Source organism: Ruditapes philippinarum, unplaced genomic scaffold, assembly GCF_026571515.1.
Source record: "Ruditapes philippinarum isolate M1 unplaced genomic scaffold, ASM2657151v2 ctg4696_1_1_1_1, whole genome shotgun sequence".
NCBI lineage: Eukaryota > Metazoa > Mollusca > Bivalvia > Venerida > Veneridae > Ruditapes > Ruditapes philippinarum.
In genome coordinates this window covers 1-19,542 of record NW_026858339.1, presented here as the reverse complement: position 1 = coordinate 19,542, position 19,542 = coordinate 1, and the positions used below count along the sequence as shown (strand labels likewise).

Below are 19,542 nucleotides of genomic sequence, written 5' to 3'. Positions count from 1 at the left end.
CAGCCTGCGCATCCGCGCAGTCTGATCAGGATCCATGCTGTTCGCCTACAGACCCTATAACAAGTAAAGAAACTGATAGCGAACAGCATGGATCCTGATCAGACTGCGCGGATGCGCAGGCTGGTCTGGATCCATGCTGGTCGCAAACCCATTATGTTGGTTTTGTCATGATGCGACTCAATTATGTTTTTATTAAACTGATTCCATATTGGAAAATTGAGAAATTGATTTTTTTTCTATGCAGGTTTTAATTCTCTTCTATTTCTTTTTTTTTCTTCTTTTTTGGGGGGGGGGGTTGCTTGACTGAAGAAATTAGTTTGACAGATAGATAATTAAAGCACATCTTAATATATTCAATGTCGAGTAGTAGCTTTTTGTGTATGCATCTTAATGTTAAATTCTTGATAAATACACCTATGTTGTAACAGAAATTATCATATTAAATCAAATGTATGTACTTTTAATTTATCTGTTATTGAAAATTAGAAATTCTGAAAATTGTCAGATGAGAATATATTTATTATGCAAAGATAATTGCTGTTGTTATTGTTTTAAACATATATTTACACATAAAAGGTTTAAAATATTACTGTAATTCACTGTTTCCTGAAGAGTAATTAGTTATTACATTGATTTTTCTATTGTCTTTATGACATAACCTGTACAAGATATATTATAAATGTTAGTCTTGTTTTACCACATTGACAGAAATTCATCTGGAAAGTCATTTCTTATTAATGTATGATAGAATAAATAGGCTAGGGTATTATTTTGTTGGCAAGGTTAGAGATAAGTCAAATACCATGTATACTGTGCAAGTTTATTGAATGTATGATAAAATTGATATGTTCGCCATTTCTTATTAACGAATGAAAGAATAAATAGTCTAGGGTATTTCAAAAGCAAAGTTAAAGAGGTAACGTCAAATATGTATACTATGTAAGATTATTGAATGAATGATATAATTGATATTTTCACCAGATAAAAAATGGCCCTTTGTCGTGATGAGCCATAAATTGTAGACAGTCGAGGATAATCAGCATATGATCACGTTCTACATCATCCTTTAAAAGTTGACCAACCAAAAGCCTCATTACTGCTGGCTCACTCAGTGCAGTTTCCTCTATAGAACCAGGTTTTGGGGTACCGTTTAACAGCCCATACTTGTTGACAATATCTTGTGTGAACTCCGGGTGATATTCCACATCAAATTTTAGTGGTTGTAACGCCTTTACAATGTGGTCTAGCCTGGCTCTCAGATAGGAATCAAGATCCGGGTCATTGCCAGAACGCTGAACTTCTTTTCTTATCAGCATCCTGATACTTGAAACGCTGTAGCCATAGTAACTGAAATACAATTAAAGATTTTAATTACATTTGTAAATTTGATGTCTTAATGGAAAGGTTTGAGATACTTGTCCTCTATTGCTGAGCTTTTGCAAACGATAGGAAGGTCGATGGTTCTACTAAGGTGCCCGTTCGTGCCTGAAATAATGCATGGAAGTGCATCTTCCTCCACCAGTAAAGCTGGCAATATGACCTATATTGTGTAGGTGTCACGTGAAACCCAATCAAGCAAATGATAGGATTATCTGAACATTGAATGTGTATGTAAATAACGAAAATGTTAAAAAAAGTCCAAAACTATGAGCAGTGAATTAAAAGTAAATTAGGTGCCAAAAATAGTTGACTGAAATATATATATATATAATGTTTAGAGCAAGTTCGATGCTTTATCATGTTAAGAAAATAGCGATGAATGTGAAATAATGTATCCCAAAATAACACAAAAAAAAAACAAGAACAACAAAACAGAGACTTAATAATTATATTACAGATTTAAATATAGCTCTGTGAAAAAATTAGTTTGCTAAAACGCATACAAAGAGTTACTTTGTCTTTCTTACAAAATTCTAAAGAACGTGTCTAATGGCCAGAAACTGTAACTGGACACAAAAGATAAGAAGCTTTTTATAAATAATAAATATAGCACTTTAAGCAATCTGACTAAAAGTTCAGAGCTACTTATTTTTTACATGTTGGGCGTTACTGAAGTATTCAGCAGATTGCATTTTGGGGGAATGCACGTACCATATTTTAATAAACTATCTGAGTTTTACAATCTTCGTGATTATTTAAACATACCGTGATCGCCTTTTGTTGTTTTGCTTGTCATCTGTCACTGAGAAGACATATTCGAGAATTCGTCGGTCAAGTTGAAACGCTATTTCTCCTATAATACGCATATTTGGTTTGGACATTGACATATTGCTGAAAATTCCTTTAGGAATACGCGGATAGTAACCTATAAGGACATCTAGTGGACGATGAAGCACATATATGGCTGAAATAGAACGAATATATACATTGTATTATAAACAACAAAAACCAAAAACGCCATTCTACGGAACTTGTCATTCAAGATGTACTTAACATGTGAGCTGTGATATAAACTCGTGGAATACTAGTAGTTCTTAATTTGTTCATACGAAAAAAATATTAACATTTTTTCTTGGGGGTGGAAGTGGGGGGGGGGTCTCTATGTGGAGTAGGTTTTAAAACGCAAGTAATGTCCCATCAACACTACGTAGAGTACGTAGAGGTCATATGGCGACTTTCCCGTTTAATTAACTTTAGGAAGACCTCAGATGCCCTCTGTGCATTACTATTTCAGGCACGTAAGCTAGCCGGACTTAATTCCTGACATTTTTTTTCGAAATCAAAGTCCCGGATACATTTAAAAAGAAAACACTAGCTCATGAGCTATTTTTCGACAAACATTATGTAAATGGATTAACAAAAAGTAAAGCAGCTAAAAAGTTATATTATATCAGTTATAGTAGATTATAATAAAGTGAACATCAATAGCATCAAACAATGTTATATCAGTGATAGTAGATTATAATAAAGTGAACATTAGTAGCATCCAAAGTGAAAGGCAAACGGTAAAATAGAACGGAAATTTCATGTCAACAGGTACAAAAAAGTTCAAATACTTATAAAATGGTATTACAGTCATGATTCATTTTAGTTTACACATAATAACTGATGCAGTTTTCTCGACGCTGTCAATTTGCGGGAGAAAAAAACAACAACACCATCGGTCAAGAAGGCTCTGAAACATAGACATTATGGTTATACCATAGTCGCCCTTTGGGTGTAAGGGTTATACATTTAACACTACCCGATCGTTGTGACATGTATCACCCTTACAGTTATACATGTCACGAGCCGGCAATTCCGATCGGGTAATATTTAGTATTTGTCTATTCACAGAGCCTTGCTTGACCGATACTGTACTTACTCTATTTGTCAAAGCGTGTTATATATTGTCCTTATGTTCATTTAACAATCTAAATGTTCTTAAATTTGAATATTGTAAAGTATGTTAACTATATTAGCTCATGGTATTTTTTGTTTAACTAGCTTAATATTTAAATATATATTATTATGTTGGCAACAAATATGCGTTAAAAGATTTCGTAACCAAATTTACTTGCATTAAAAATACATGATTATTGGTGAACTAATTTTATATAATGTTAACTGCACAAAATAGGCCGACATAAAATTGAACAAATAGATACTTAAAAAAAATAGATAGTATAGATATTATAGTGTATATGGTGAAATATCTACAGTATATACCACGGATTTACATGTATATTACAATTAAGATCCGTGTGTATAATTACTGACTGAAGTAAATGTGGTTAATTTTCCATATTGGTTTTTAAAATTAAAAACCCAAATATTTACGTGAAGGTAACATCAAATATTTCGGGGGGGGGGGGGGGGGCAAAGCTTCATTTGTACTTATACTTATAAGCCATCGGATGATTTGTTGTACATGTATTATGCTATAGTGGCATATCTATAAACATATCAAAATCTAGTTTATATGCTATAAAGAATTTTTTGGGCGTCCTACACTATAGTTTAATGAACAATAAAAAAAAAGCGCACGATTTTCGAAGAATACTTAAAAAAGACAAATGTTAAATGGCAAAAAAGCGTCTATTAATAACAATTAGTGTATACCTTTTTCAAGAGCGCCTGGACCTTTGATCCCCATGATGTAAGCTAGTGAGTCGCTTGAAAGGATGTTTGCTAGAAAAATAGAAACATTTCCAATATATTTCTCAGATACCTTTTTCAATTGTAAGGATAACAGAAAAGGCAAGTAATACATGTATCTCTTACTGAGCTTCTTTAGTTAAATAGTTACAAGAGCTGTCCATGAGATAGTGCGCTCGACTATTCTCAAAGTTTGGCAGAAACTTTCAGTGGTATCTTTTGAAGTTTAAAAATTTAGTAATAGCCAACTACAGCACACATGTATATGCTACATAGTAAACAGTAATCAATAACTTTTGAAATGTCTTGTAAATTATTGTAATTTGTAAAGTTTGGATGAGATGTTTTGTGATTGCTTGTGCGTGCTATATTCAGAATGCATATATATTTTTCATATATTTTCACCATGTAGCTACGGTAACTTATAGTACGTTTATATTGTCTACACATTAATTAAAATCAAGTAGGGTATTTCAAATTCTACTTGAAAGACCCTGAATCAAGTAAGGCAATAAATAAATTCACCTTGGCTTTGGATATCATGGTGTGGTTTATTTGCTGGTAAAGGTGTAGAGGATGCCTGCGGTGTACCTATATCTTCCGGTCTGTCTACACAGGTGCCAGAACTATTTACATGTACCGGTACTTGTGTAGGTTTGCTACTTTTGGAAGAGCTGTCTAATAATAATTAAGATCCGTGTGTATAATTACTGACTGAAGTAAATGTGGTCAATTGTCCATATTGGTTTTTAAAATTAAAAACCCAAATATTGACGTGAAGGTAACATCAAATATTTTCTGGGGGAGGGGGCAGGGGGGGGGGGCAAAGCTTCATTTGTACTTACTTAAAAGGCATCGGATGATTTGTTGTACATGTATTATGCTATAGTGGCATATCTATAAACATATCAAAATCTAGTTTGTATGCTATAAAGAATTTTTTGGGCGTCCTACACTATAGTTTAATTAACAATTAAAAAAAGCGCACGATGTTTTCGAAGAATACTTAAAAAAGCCAAATGTTAAATGGCAAAAAGCGTTAATTTATAACAATTAGTGTATACCTTTTTCAAGAGCGCCTGGACCTTTGATCCCCATGATGTAAGCTAGTGAATCGCTTGAAAGGATGTTTGCTAGAAAAATAGAAACACTTCCAATATATTTCTCAGAAACCTTGTTAAAATGTAAGGATAACAGTAAAGGCAAGTAATATCTCTTATTGAACTTCTTTAGTTATAATAGTTACAGGAGCTCTCCATGAGATAGTGCGCTCGAAAGTTTGGCAGCAAGAAAAGGGACATAACTTTGTAAAAAAGTAACTCATAGTTATGGGACTTAATATTATGTCCATCATGTAAGATAATCATAATCACAGAGAAAAAGTGACTGAAACTACAGCGGTGACAGACAAGTGGTTTGAAGTCAACGACCTTAACCATTCGGTCACGGCTCAATCCTCAACAAGTAAAAGTACATTGTAATGGAATCAATGATCTCGAAGGAAACTATTACAGATCAAGAAACGACAACATTTTACAGCTGTCAGTTTTAGTTTTTATAACAGACATTAACCGACATAATACCCAGTGGTATCTTTTGAAGTTTTAAAATTTAAGGATAGCCAACTACAGCACACATGTATATGCTACATAGTGAACAGTAATCAATAACTTTTGAAATGTCTTGTAAATTATTTCTAAGTTTGGATGAGATGTTTTGTGATTGCTTGTGCGTGCTATATTCAGAATGCTAATATAGTTTTCATATATTTTCACCATGAAGCTACGGTAACTTATAGTACGTTTATATTGTCTACACATTAATTAAAATCAAGTAGGGTATTTCAAATTCTAAAAAGACCCTGAATCAAGTAAGGCAATAAATAAATTCACCTTGGCTTTGGATATCATGGTGTGGTTTATTTGCTGGTAAAGGTGTAGAGGATGCCTGCGGTGTACCTATATCTTCCGGTCTGTCTACACAGGTGCCAGAACTGTTTACATGTACCGGTACTTGTGTAGGTTTGCTACTTTTGGAAGAGCTGTCTTCAACATGGTTTAGGTCACTACGCACAGACTTTCTGTCCAAATCAGTCCTGCCATGAAGTTCCGACAATGTCATGTCTTCATCTCGAAAAGATGGCCGTGTGCTTCGATTATGGTCTTCTTGGGCCATGGCCGATGTATCTGGATTACCTTTGACATTTTCTGTTTGAAGAGTGTTGTCCGATAACTCCTGAGGTGTACGAGTCAAGTTTACGGACTTTGCCAAATGACGTCTTATCTTCCTGTCTGTAGGAATTTGCGGCTGATTGGACTGGTTTTCATTGTACAGACCATCTTGAGCATCATACAATAAGTGCTGGGCTGTTTGATAATCGCTGACCGGTGATCGGTTATATTTTACACTCCTGAGCTGAGGTTTTGCATCTATAAACACGGGCAGCGATTCGTTGTTTGAAGAGGAGTTGATGGTAGTGCTGTCTTTTTCGGGCCTTGCGTGGTGAAGGCTGCAAAAACGTAAAGAACAGTCTCTGCATGGCTGTCTGCTTTTGACTTGTGAAAAAGCACTGTTTTCATTTACTTTGAATTGTCCATTGTCAAAAACAAGCCTCTTTATCGGTGGAGCACTGCTTGCACGTTTGTTAATACTTTTATCATACGTTACCTCGCCTAGAAGACTGTTAGAATCCCTTGAATACTTGCCGCTTTTGCTTTCAATAGATTTTGATCTTGACTGCAAAGACTGTTGACCTTGCCCTTGTTGTAAATTAGAATCATTGAACTTTGTAGAGAACGAATGTCCGGTCGGAGACCTATCTGGTGACTTGCTATATAGGCTTTTCCCAACACCGAATCTCATTGGCGGGCGAATTGACCTTGACGGCGACACTGGAGAATGACTTCTACCAGGAGACTTCATATAACTGTTATCATAACTTCTGTAGCTATGACTTTGTAGATCATTTAGATCTATGTTTTGAAACGACATTCCATAGCTGGTAGACGCATCATTTGGCTGTTGTAACAGCTGGGGAGCATCGGATTGTGCCTTAAAGTCTATCGCTTCTAGATTTATACGTGGATCTAATATCTTTTCTGCAAAAATAGACATATTTTTCTTTAGATTCGATATTTCCAATTAATAACGATTTATTTTATTAAGTCCAGCTCGGACGTTTGCGTAGTTAAATCAAAACATCTTAGTTTGAATGTGGTTTACCTTTATTTCTTATCATATTTCGAATACACCTGGATGACTGATTAGTCAGAATTGATTACATTTAACTTTAAAGCGGCTATCCTCCAGGATTAATGCGTATTTTCGTGAAAAATTTAAAAATGTATTTAAAAGTATAATATTGTAAAGTAACCAAAAGGAAGCAATTTACACATCATAAATGGCACTTACAACCCATGTAAGTTACCATTTGAAATGAAGTAAAATATGCAAAAATAGTCTTAAATGCGTAAGTAACGCAGTAGAAATAAAGTTATAAATATTGGAAAATCAGTCATTAATCGCACACAACATGTTAATTATTGATTGAATCTTTTTACTTTTCCCAAAATCTTTGTTAGATTTTATTGAAATATTTTGGCACACCTGGAGGCATATGCTGCTTTAAGAAAGGTAACTATGTATTATAATTGTAAAATCAATAATGTAACAGTAATTACAAAAATCATTATTGAAATGAACTTTTATATTACAATTATAGTATGATTTAAAATGTGACCGGACTGATATCAACCCTTTCACTGCCATAGGGACGGCATATGCCGTCCCTATTATTTTCGGCGTATTTGCTATATGAATGGCTTTTGCCGTTTCTATAATAATAATAATAAATATGTATATATAATTATACAATCGACAATAATTATTATATACTAGCAGATTTGGAAACATATATAATTATTATAATAGTAATAACAAATAATAATAATTATATTAATTAATAATATATTAATTTCTTAGAAAACCTTCTGGCAAATAGGTGATCAATTAATTAAATAACCCTCTGGCAGCGAAAGGGTTAAGGAAAAATTGTAAAATTGTTAATATATCCGCTAAATGCCTCCGCATTGCAAAATAGAATGCTATATTCGAGGACAGACGGGTTGGCTAATTTCCCACTACTACACGTTTAGCATTAGTAGCCATAGAAAATCGTCCGGTTTTCGGAATTCAGAGGTTTCGGTATATACAGGATATTTTTTCAATGAACTTAAAAGGAAAAAATACAGGATTTTTAAAATCGTCCGGTTTTCAGGGGATCCGGTATTGAGAGTTTTACTGTATGTTAATAATATAATTATCCTTAAAATTCAATTCTGATAATATCCAGTTGCCCCAGTCTAAGAATGTATCACTGGACATTTGCCCCCAGTGGACATGGAAATCTGCTCCCCCTATCCCCTTCCCCCAACCTCATTTCATTTAGTCGAAATTTAATGTTGGTGGACATTTTCTAACAGGATTGAATATATTTTTTTTTACATTTGCTAAATGCATGTCAAATGCAGAACTAAGCTGATATATGTTTCAATAATAACGTATTACTTATTAGCTTTATTTTCACGTTACTTTCTTTGTTTATAACATCAAACACTTCTAAAGGGCAACTGTTGTTTTTTTTTCATTGCCCTTAATTTCTCATATAAAGATGATCATAATCACCTAACTATGTTACTACCAGTCTGAGGGTATGTTAAGCATGCATAATGTAATAATCTAATTTTATTAAGGATACTATTAAATGCCCGGTGTAATTGATTGGTTAAATTGTCACATATACTGGAGAGAAAAAAAAAACATAATAAACGTTTGGTAATTTTACCTTTGCCACGCCACATTTCTTAAATGAACTTCGAATTGAAAATTGATCAATAGAGCAAAATCTACCTGTCATAAATTGCCTTAATCTATCGTCAGACATCGACAACACAGATGCCAGAACATTAGCTGTCTTTAAGCTTGAGTTCTTCATGAACAGAACCATACAACGGCGCAGCTTTCGATTCTCTATGCGTAGCTGAAGATTTTTGTCGCTAATAATGTGAGAGAAAGACCGATCATTGTTCCTACTAGGAGGTCTCTGGTCCTTATTCTCTGATGCCATTTCCTGTTGAAGAGTTACTGAGCGAAGTGCGTCCAGCGGAAGTGTAGAAATATTACGATTTGTCGACATTTTAAAGAAATTTATGCCGGAATAAAGAAAATGTCGCGATCACCTCCTGTACCGCAACTTCCGACAAAGGACGTCACATAGCAACGACGTCTTTTATAGAAAGCGCCAAAGAAATCTCGCGTTACATAGCGTTGTTATCCCTCATGAAAATGTCAAAGTCTTTTATTCTATAATAAGTTCAATGAAAACAAACGTTTTTCTTTAGCTTTCGACGTTTAATCTTCTTCAGAAAAAAAAACTTTTAAAAGCCTTTTATTCGAACCAAACTTGAATAGGCGCATAGTCTTTCACCAACTGGTCATCACACACGCTGGCGCAGACAAACATACACAATTTAAAGAAATGGTTCAAATGGTTCAATCATATACTTTTATTACAGATTAAATATAGTTTTTTGTCATTGAAGAATATAATTGAGCCGTGTCATGACAAAACCAACATAATGGGTATGTGACCAGCATGGATCCAGACCAGAAGCATGGATCCAGACCAGCCTGCGCATCCGCGCAGTCTGATCAGGATCAATGCTGTTCGCTTACAGACCCTATAACAAGTAAAGAAACTGATAGCGAACAGCATGGATCCTGATCAGACTGCGCGGATGCGCAGGCTGGTCTGGATCCATGCTGGTCGCAAACCCATTATGTTGGTTTTGTCATGATGCGGCTCAATTATGTTTTTATTAAACTGATTCCATATTGGAAAATTGAGAAATTGATGTTTTTCTATGCAGGTTTTAATTCTCTTCTATTTCTTTTTTTTTTTCTTCTTTTTTTTTTTGGGGGGGGTTGCTTCACTGAAGAAATTAGTTTGACAGATAGATAATTAAAGCACATCTTAATATATTCAATGTCGAGTAGTAGCTTTTTGTGTATGCATCTTAATGTTAAATTCTTGATAAATACACCTATGTTGTAACAGAAATTATCATATTAAATCAAATGTATGTTTGTATGTACTTTTAATTTATCTGTTAATGAAAATTAGAAATTCTGAAAATTGTCAGATGAGAATATGTTTATTATGCAAAGATAATTGCTGTTCTTATTGTTTTAAACATATATTTACACATAAAAGGTTTAAAATATTACTGTAATACACTGTTTCCTGAAGAGTAATTAGTTATTACATTGATTTTTCTATTGTCTTTATGACAAAACCTGTACAAGATATATTATAAATGTTAGTCTTGTTTTACCACATTGACAGAAATTCATCTGGAAAGTCATTTCTTATTAATGAATGATAGAATAAATAGGCTAGGGTATTATTTTGTTGGCAAGGTTAGAGATAAGTCAAATACCATGTATACTGTGCAAGTTTATTGAATGTATGATAAAATTGATATGTTCGCCATTTCTTATTAACGAATGAAAGAATAAATAGTCTAGGGTATTTCAAAAGCAAAGTTAAAGAGGTAACGTCAAATATGTATACTATGTAAGATTATTGAATGAATGATATAATTGATATTTTCACCAGATAAAAAATGGCCCTTTGTCGTGATGAGCCATAAATTGTAGACAGTCGAGGATAATCAGCATATGATCACGTTCTACATCATCCTTTAAAAGTTGACCAACCAAAAGCCTCATTACTGCTGGCTCACTCAGTGCAGTTTCCTCTATAGTACCAGGTTTTGGGGTACCGTTTAACAGCCCATACTTGTTGACAATATTTTGTGTGAACTCCGGGTGATATTCCACATCAAATTTTAGTGGTTGTAACGCCTTTACAATGTGGTCTAGCCTGGCTCTCAGATAGGAATCAAGATCCGGGTCATTGCCAGAACGCTGAACTTCTTTTCTTATCAGCATCCTGATACTTGAAACGCTGTAGCCATAGTAACTGAAATACAATTAAAGATTTTAATTACATTTGTAAATTTGATGCTTTAATGGAAAGGGTTGATATACTATTCGTCTATTGTTGAGCTTTTGCAATCGATAGGAACGTGGTTGGTTCTACTCAGGTGCCCGTTTGTGCCTGTGCATGGAAGTGCATCTTCCTCCACCAGTAAAGCTGGCAATATGACCTATATTGTGTAGGTGTCACGTGAAACCCAATCAAGCAAATGATAGGATTATCTGAACATTGAATGTGTATGTAAATAACGAAAATGTAAAAAAAGTCCTCAACTATGAGCAGTGAATTAAAAGTAAATTAGGTGCCAAAAATAGTTGACTGACATATATATATATAATGTTTAGAGCATGTTCGATGCTTTATCATGTTAAGAAAATAGCGATGAATGTGAAATAATGTATCCCAAAATAACACAAAAAACAAGAACAACAAAACAGAGACTTAATATTTATATTACAGATTTAAATATAGCTTTGTGAAAAAATTAGTTTGCTAAAACGCATACAAAGAGTTACTTTGTCTTTCTTACAAAATTCTAAAGAACGTGTCTAATGGCCAGAAACTGTAACTGAACACAAAAGATAAGAAGCTTTTTATAAATAATAAATATAGCACTTTAAGCAATCTGACTAAAAGTTCAGAGCTACTTATTTTTTACATGTTGGGCGTTACTGGATTATTTAGCAGATTGCATTTTGGGGGAATGCACGTACCATATTTTAATAAACTATCTGAGTTTTACAATCTTCGTGATTATTTAAACATACCGTGATCGCCTTTTGTTGTTTTGCTTGTCATCTGTCACTGAGAAGACATATTCGAGAATTCGTCGGTCAAGTTGAAACGCTATTTCTCCTATAATACGCATATTTGGTTTGGACATTGACAGATTGCTGAAAATTCCTTTAGGAATACGCGGATAGTAACCTATAAGGACATCTAGTGGACGATGAAGCACATATATGGCTGAAATAGAACGAATAAATACATTGTATTATAAACAACAAAAACGCCAAACTACGGAACTTGTCATTGAAGATGTACTTAACATTTGAGCTGTGATATAAACTCTTGGAATAGTTCTAGAATGTTCATACCAAAATGGTAGGGGAAACAAATATTAATTTTTTTTCTTTTGGGGGGGGGGGGATGCTGAGTAGGTTTTAAAACACATGTACTGTTCCATCAACACTGAAGAGGTAATATGGCGACTTTCCCGCTTAATTAACTTTAAATAACTGGTAGAAGAAGACCTCAGATGCCCTCTGTGCATTACTATTTCAGGAACGTGGAGATACTAAGTCATGGCCACGAGATATATATGTCGTGGCCACGAGATACTATGTCGTGGCCACGAGATAAATAAGTCGTGGGAACGAGTTACTATGTCATGGCCACGAGTTACTAAGTCTTGGCCACGAGATAGTTAAGTCGTGGGAACGAGATACTATGTCGTGGCCACGAGTAACTAAGTCGTGGCCACGAGATAGTTAAGTGGTGCGCACGAGATAAATAACCTATCAGATTACACTATTTATATGAATTTTCATAATTAACTAGACATGTGCTATAGTACAAGGCTGCCCATACTTCACCTGTCTGTAAAAGTGTCATTTATACAAGTTATTGATTGGTCAATGATTTCACATTTAGCGTCATTGTGACCCTGATTTTGATCCAATGGCCTCAAAATTATTAGGTGTCATCTACAGATATTTCTAGGTTATACGGATCATGGCTTATTCCTTCTAAATCATTCATCAGACATTTTACATGAAGTGTCATGTTTACCTTGACCTCAAACATCCTAATAGGCTATCTACTGTACATGGGCAATGTCCCTACCAAATAAAATAAACCAGGACTAATTCCTTCTCAAGTTATCGTATAAACAAGGTTAACAGGCCGTTGTACGTACAAACTGACCAATTCTATCATAGAATTGTCCCCACAAAGGGCTATAACTTAGTCAAAATTAATGTCTGATTTATGGGCCTTAGAAGGTGACTTTCTAATATGATCCTAAAGACATGTATCAAGTTTAAAGTGAACACTACAGTATTTTCAAAGATTAATGTTGCATGTAAAACTTTAAACAGAAATTTTTCTAAGTTTAAAAAATTCATAGTGTAATCTGATTGGTTAATTATCTCGTGCGCACGACTTAGTTATCTCGTTCCCACTACTTGGTTACTCGTGGCCACGACAAAGTATCTCGTGGCTACGACAAAGTATCTCGTTCCCATGACTCAACTATCTCGTGGCCACGACTTAACTATATTGTGGCCACGACATAGTATCTCGTTCTCATGACTTAACTATCTCGTGGCAACGACTTTGTAACTCGTGGCCGCGACTTTGTAACTCGTGGCCACGACATAGTAGTTCGTGCGCACGAGATAAATAAAAACACACACATGTCACCTTTGTGCCGCCGTAAGTTATAACTTCCCAGTGAAAAAGTTTTATTAAAGATAAACACAGTCACTGGCAGTGGAAAAAATTCAAACTTGACGATATTTATTGAAAAGACCAATACCGTACGACAAGAAAATAGAACTTGAGTGGAATGATAGTCCGTAAGGGACTAATATCACAAGGTATTACAATGTGAACATCAATAGCACCCGAAATGAAAGGCAACAGAAATTTCATTAATATTATAATCAACAGATTACAGTCCCGATTCATATTAGTTTACGCAAATGAATCTAGTTTACGCGTTAATTTAACTGATTCCAACAAACGCAACCAGTTTTCTCGACGCTGTCAGTTTGGAAGAAAAAACAACACCAACGGCCAAGCAAGGCTCTGAAATAGACATTATGGTTATACCATAGTCGCCCTTTGGGTGTAAGGGTTGTATATTAACACCACCCGACCGGTGTGACATGTACCACCCTTACAGCCATACATGTCACGAGCCGGCTATTCCGACCAGGTGACATTTAGTATTTGTCTATTTACAGGGCCTTGCTTGACCACTTATGTATTAAATAATTTGTTCAAAGCGTGTTATATATTGTCGTTATGTTCATTTAACAATCTAAATGTTGTTATATTTGAATATTGTAAAGCATATTATCTATAATAGTTCATGGTGTTTTTTGTTTAACTAGCTTGATATTTAAATATATATGGTGTTGGCAACAAATATGCATTAAAAGATTTCATAACCAAAATTCCCTGCATTAAAAATACATGGTTATTGTTTGGTGAACTAATTTTAAATTATGATATGTTTGCTGAATATACTCAAAATAGGCGGAGATAAGAATTGAATGAAATAGCAAAATGCATATCTATAAACATGAATGCGATAGTGATTCATATATCAAAATCTAGTTCACACATATGAGGCTATATGCAATAAAAATATTGGATATCCTGCATTGTAGTTTAATTAACAATTTTAAAAAATCGCAGTTTTTTCAAAGAATACAAATGTACATAAGAAACGCCAAATGTTAAATGGCAAAAAAGCGTCTATTAATAACAATTAGTGTATACCTTTTTCAAGAGCGCCTGGACCTTTGATCCCCATGATGTAAGCTAGTGAATCGCTTGAAAGGATGTTGGCTAGAAAAATAGAAACACTTCCAATATACATTGTATTTCTCAGAAACCTTGTTAAAATGTAAGGATAACAGTAAAGGCAAATAATATCTCTTACTGAACTTCTTTAGTTATAAAAGTTACAAGAGCTGTCCATGAGATAATGAGCTCGACTATTCTCAAAGCTTGGCAGAAAGAAAAGGGACATAACTTTGTAAAAAAGGTAAGTCATAGTTATGGGACTTATGTCCATCATATAAGATAATTTTAATCATAGAGAATAGGTGACTGAAGCTACAGCGGTGACAGACAAGTGGTTTGAAGTCAACGACCTTAACCACTCGGCCACGGCTCAATCCTCAATTAACAAGTAAAAGTAATGGAATAAATGATTTCGAAGGAAACTATTACAGATAAAGAAACGACAACATTTTACAGCTGTCAGTTTTAGTTTTTATAACAGACATTAACCGTCATAATACACAGTGGTATCTTTTCAAGTTTAAAAAATTAAGGATAGCTACAGCACACATGTATATGCTACATAGTGAACAGTAATCAATAACTTTTGAAATGTCTTGTAAATTATTTCTAAGTTTGGATGAGATGTTTTGTGATTGCTTGTGCGTGCTAAATTCAGAATGCTAATATATTTTTCATATATTTTCACCATGAAGCTACGGTAACTTTTAGTACGTTTATATTGTCTACACATTAATTAAAATCAAGTAGGGTATTTCAAATTCTAAAAAGACCCTGAATCAAGTAAGGCAATAAATAAATTCACCTTGGCTTTGGATATCATGGTGTGGTTTATTTGCTGGTAAAGGTGTAGAGGATGCCTGCGGTGTACCTATATCTTCCGGTCTGTCTACACAGGTGCCAGAACTATTTACATGTACCGGTACTTGTGTAGGTTTGCTACTTTTGGAAGAGCTGTCTTCAACATGGTTTAGGTCACTACGCACAGACTTTCTGTCCAAATCAGTCCTGCCATGAAGTTCCGACAATGTCATGTCTTCATCTCGAAAAGATGGCTGTGTGCTTCGATTATGGTCTTCTTGGGCCATGGCCGATGTATCCGGATTACCTTTGACATTTTCTGTTTGAAGAGTGTTGTCCGATAACTCCTGAGGTGTACGAGTCAAGTTTACGGACTTTGCCAAATGACGTTTTATCTTCCTGTCTGTAGGAATTTGCGGCTGATTGGACTGGTTTTCATTGTACAGACCATCTTGAGCATCATACAATAAGTGCTGGGCTGTTTGATAATCGCTGACCGGTGATCGGTTATATTTTACACTCCTGAGCTGAGGTTTTGCATCTATAAACACGGGCAGCGATTCGTTGTTTGAAGAGGAGTTGATGGCAGTGCTGTCTTTTTCGGGCCTTGCGTGGTTAAGGCTGCAAATACGTAAAGAACAGTCTCTGCATGGCTGTCTGCTTTTGACTTGTGAGAAAGCACTGTTTTCATTTACTTTGAATTGTCCATTGTCAAAAACAAGCCTCTTTATCGGTGGAGCACTGCTTGCACGTTTGTTAATACTTTTATCATACGTTACCTCGCCTAGAAGACTGTTAGAATCCCTTGAATACTTGCCGCTTTTGCTTTCAATAGATTTTGATCTTGACTGCAAAGACTGTTGACCTTGCCCTTGTTCTATAGTAGAATTATTGAACTTTGTAGAGAATGAATGTCCGGTCGGAGACCTATCTGGTGACTTGCTATATGGGCTTTTCCCAACACCGAATCTCATTGGCGGGCGAATTGACCTTGACGGCGACACTGGAGAATGACTTCTACGAGTAGACTTCATATAACTGTCATCATAACTTCTGTAGCTATGACTTTGTAGATCATTTAGATCTATGTTTTGAAACGACATTCCATAGCTGGTAGACGCATCATTTGGCTGTTGTAACAGCTGGGGAGCATCGGATTGTGCCTTAAAGTCTATTGCTTCTAGATTTATACGTGGATCTAATATCTTTTCTGCAAAAATAGACATATTTTTCTTTAGATTCGATATTTCCAATTAATAACGATTTATTTTATTAAGTCCAGCTCGGACGTTTGCGTAGTTAAATCAAAACATCTTAGTTTGAATGTGGTTTACCTTTATTTCTTATCATATTTCGAATACACCTGGATGACTGATTAGTCAGAATTGATTACATTTAACTTTAAAGCGGCTATCCTCCAGGATTAATGCGTATTTTCGTGAAAAATTTAAAAATGTATTTAAAAGTATAATATTGTAAAGTAACCAAAAGGAAGCAATTTACACATCATAAATGGCACTTACAACCCATGTAAGTTACCAAAATGAAGTAAAATATGCAAAAATAGTCTTAAATGCGTAAGTAACGCAGTAGAAATAAAGTTATAAATATTGGAAAATCAGTCATTAATCGCACACAACATGTTAATTATTGATTGAATCTTTTTACTTTTCCCAAAATCTTTGTTAGATTTTATTGAAATAGTTTGGCTCATCTGGAGGCATATGCTGCTTTAAGAAAGGTAACTAAGTATTATAATTGTAAAATCAATTACGTAACAGTAATTACAAAAATCATTATTTAAATTTTGAAATGAACTTTTATATTACAATTATAGTATGATTTAAAATGTGACCGGACTGATATCAACCCTTTCACTGCCATAGGGACGGCATATGCCGTCCCTATTATTTTCGGCGTATTTGCCATATGAATGGCTTTTGCCGTTTCTATAATAATAATAATAATAATAATAATAAATATGTGTAAATATAATTATACAATCGACAATAATTATTACATACTAGCAGATTTGGAAACATATATAATTATTATAATAGTAATAACAAATAATAATAATTATATTAATTAATAATATATTAATTTCTTAGAAAACCTTCTGGCAAATAGGTGATCAATTAATTAAATAACCCTCTGGCAGCGAAAGGGTTAAGGAAAAATTGTAAAATTGTTAATATATCCGCTAAATGCCTCCGCATTGCAAAATAGAATGCTGTATTCGAGGACAGACGGGTTGGCTAATTTCCCACTACTACACGTTTAGCATTAGTAGCCATAGAAAATCGTCCGGTTTTCGGAATTCAGAGGTTTCGGTATATACAGGATATTTTTTCAATGAACTTAAAAGGAAAAAATACAGGATTTTTAAAATCGTCCGCGTTTTCAGGGATCGGTATTTGAGAGTTTACTGTATATTAATAATATAATTATCCTTAAAATTCAATTCTGATAATATCCAGTTGCCCCAGTCTAAGACTGTATCACTGGACATTTGCCCCCAGTGGACATGGAAATCTGCTCCCCCTATCCCCTTACCCCAACCTCATTTCATTAATTAGTCGAAATTTAATGTTGGTGGACATTTTCTAACAGGATTGAATATATTTTTTTTTACATTTGCTAAATGCATGTCAAATGCAGAACTAAGCTGATATATGTTTCAATAATAACGTATTACTTATTAGCTTTATTTTCACGTTACTTTCTTTGTTTATAACATCAAACACTTCTAAAGGGCAACTGTTGTTTTTTTCATTGCCCTTAATTTCTCATATAAAGATGATCATAACCACCTAACTATGTTACTACCAGTCTGAGGGTATGTTAAGCATGCATAATGTAATAATCTAATTTTATTATGGATACTATTAAATGTCCGGTGTAATTGATTGGTTAAATTGTCACATATACTGGAGAGAAAAAAAAACATAATAAACGTTTGGTAATTTTACCCTTGCCACGCCACATTTCTTAAATGAACTTCGAATTGAAAATTGATAAATAGAGCAAAATCTACCTGTCATAAATTGCCTTAATCTATTGTCAGACATCGACAACACAGATGCCAGAACATTAGCTGTCTTTAAGCTTGAGTTCTCCATGAACAGAGCCATACAACGGCGCAGCTTTCTATTCTCTACGCGTAGCTGAAGATTTTTGTCGCTAATAATGTGAGAGAAAGACCGATCATTGTTCCTACTAGGAGGTCTCTGGTCCTTATTCTCTGATGCCATTTCCTGTTGAAGAGTAACTGAGCGAAGTGCGTCCAGCGGAAGTGTAGAAATATTACGATTTGTCGACATTTTAAAGAAATTTATGCCGGAATAAAGAAAATGTTGCGATCACCTCCTGTACCGCAACTTCCGACAAAGGACGTCACATAGCAACGACGTCATTTATAGAAAGCGCCAAAGAAATCTCGCGTTACATAGCGTTGTTATCCCTCATGAAAATGTCAAAGACTTTTATTCTATAATAAGTTCAATGAAAACAAACGTTTTTCTTTAGCTTTCGACGTTTAATCTTCTTCAGAAAAAAAACTTTTAAAAGCCTTTTATTCGAACCAAACTTGAATAGGCGCATAGTCTTTCACCAACTGGTCATCACACACGCTGGCGCAGACAAACATACACAATTTAAAGAAATGGTTCAATCAGATACTTTTATTACAGATTAAATATAGCTCTGTGGTTCAAGAAAGATCATCCAGATGGGTTAGAAAAACATATATCTAGAGATTTTCTAGATATACACGTGTCATTTCAACTTAGATTTCTAAATCACATTTGGTTGGAGCACACTGTCTGGACTCCAGGCTGAATATGTTTTAAATACAATGTAGTAACAATAATTATCATATAAACCGCGGCGCAGGAGTGTAATAAAGCCATTTAATAAAAACGATATTACACTATAGTCTGTCCCATTAAAAATGGAAATGAACTTTTGCCTGGTATGAATTAACAAAACGACCTTGAATAAAAAATAAATAAAACTTTTTTGTAAACTAGAAAAAAGTCACCCTCGACATTTTTCAGGATTTTTTC

General features: G+C 34.4%; 2 protein-coding genes across 4 annotated transcripts; both read right to left on the bottom strand.

The window, feature by feature from the left end:
* Positions 1-806: 806 nt before the first annotated feature.
* On the bottom strand, positions 807-9,369 carry LOC132752876 (uncharacterized). 3 transcript variants are annotated; one of them, XM_060743262.1, is made up of 7 exons: positions 8,986-9,369; positions 5,970-7,175; positions 5,142-5,210; positions 4,603-4,755; positions 4,042-4,110; positions 2,146-2,344; positions 807-1,347 (listed from the first exon to the last, which is right to left on the bottom strand). In XM_060743262.1, the coding sequence occupies exons 1-7, from the start codon at positions 9,269-9,271 to the stop codon at positions 975-977; spliced, it is 2,355 nt and encodes a 784-aa protein (XP_060599245.1). In that variant the 5' UTR covers positions 9,272-9,369; the 3' UTR covers positions 807-974. The 3 variants fall into 3 exon arrangements, with proteins under 3 accessions (XP_060599245.1, XP_060599246.1, XP_060599247.1); XM_060743263.1 differs by lacking the exon at positions 4,603-4,755; XM_060743264.1 differs by lacking the exons at positions 4,042-4,110; positions 4,603-4,755.
* A 1,272-nt stretch (positions 9,370-10,641) lies between these two features.
* Positions 10,642-18,888, bottom strand: LOC132752875 (uncharacterized). Its single transcript, XM_060743261.1, has 5 exons — positions 18,513-18,888; positions 15,480-16,685; positions 14,648-14,716; positions 11,905-12,103; positions 10,642-11,119 (listed from the first exon to the last, which is right to left on the bottom strand). Exons 1-5 carry the CDS (start codon positions 18,796-18,798, stop codon positions 10,747-10,749), a joined length of 2,133 nt encoding a protein of 710 aa, XP_060599244.1. The 5' UTR covers positions 18,799-18,888; the 3' UTR covers positions 10,642-10,746.
* Between the last annotated feature and the right edge of the window lie 654 nt (positions 18,889-19,542).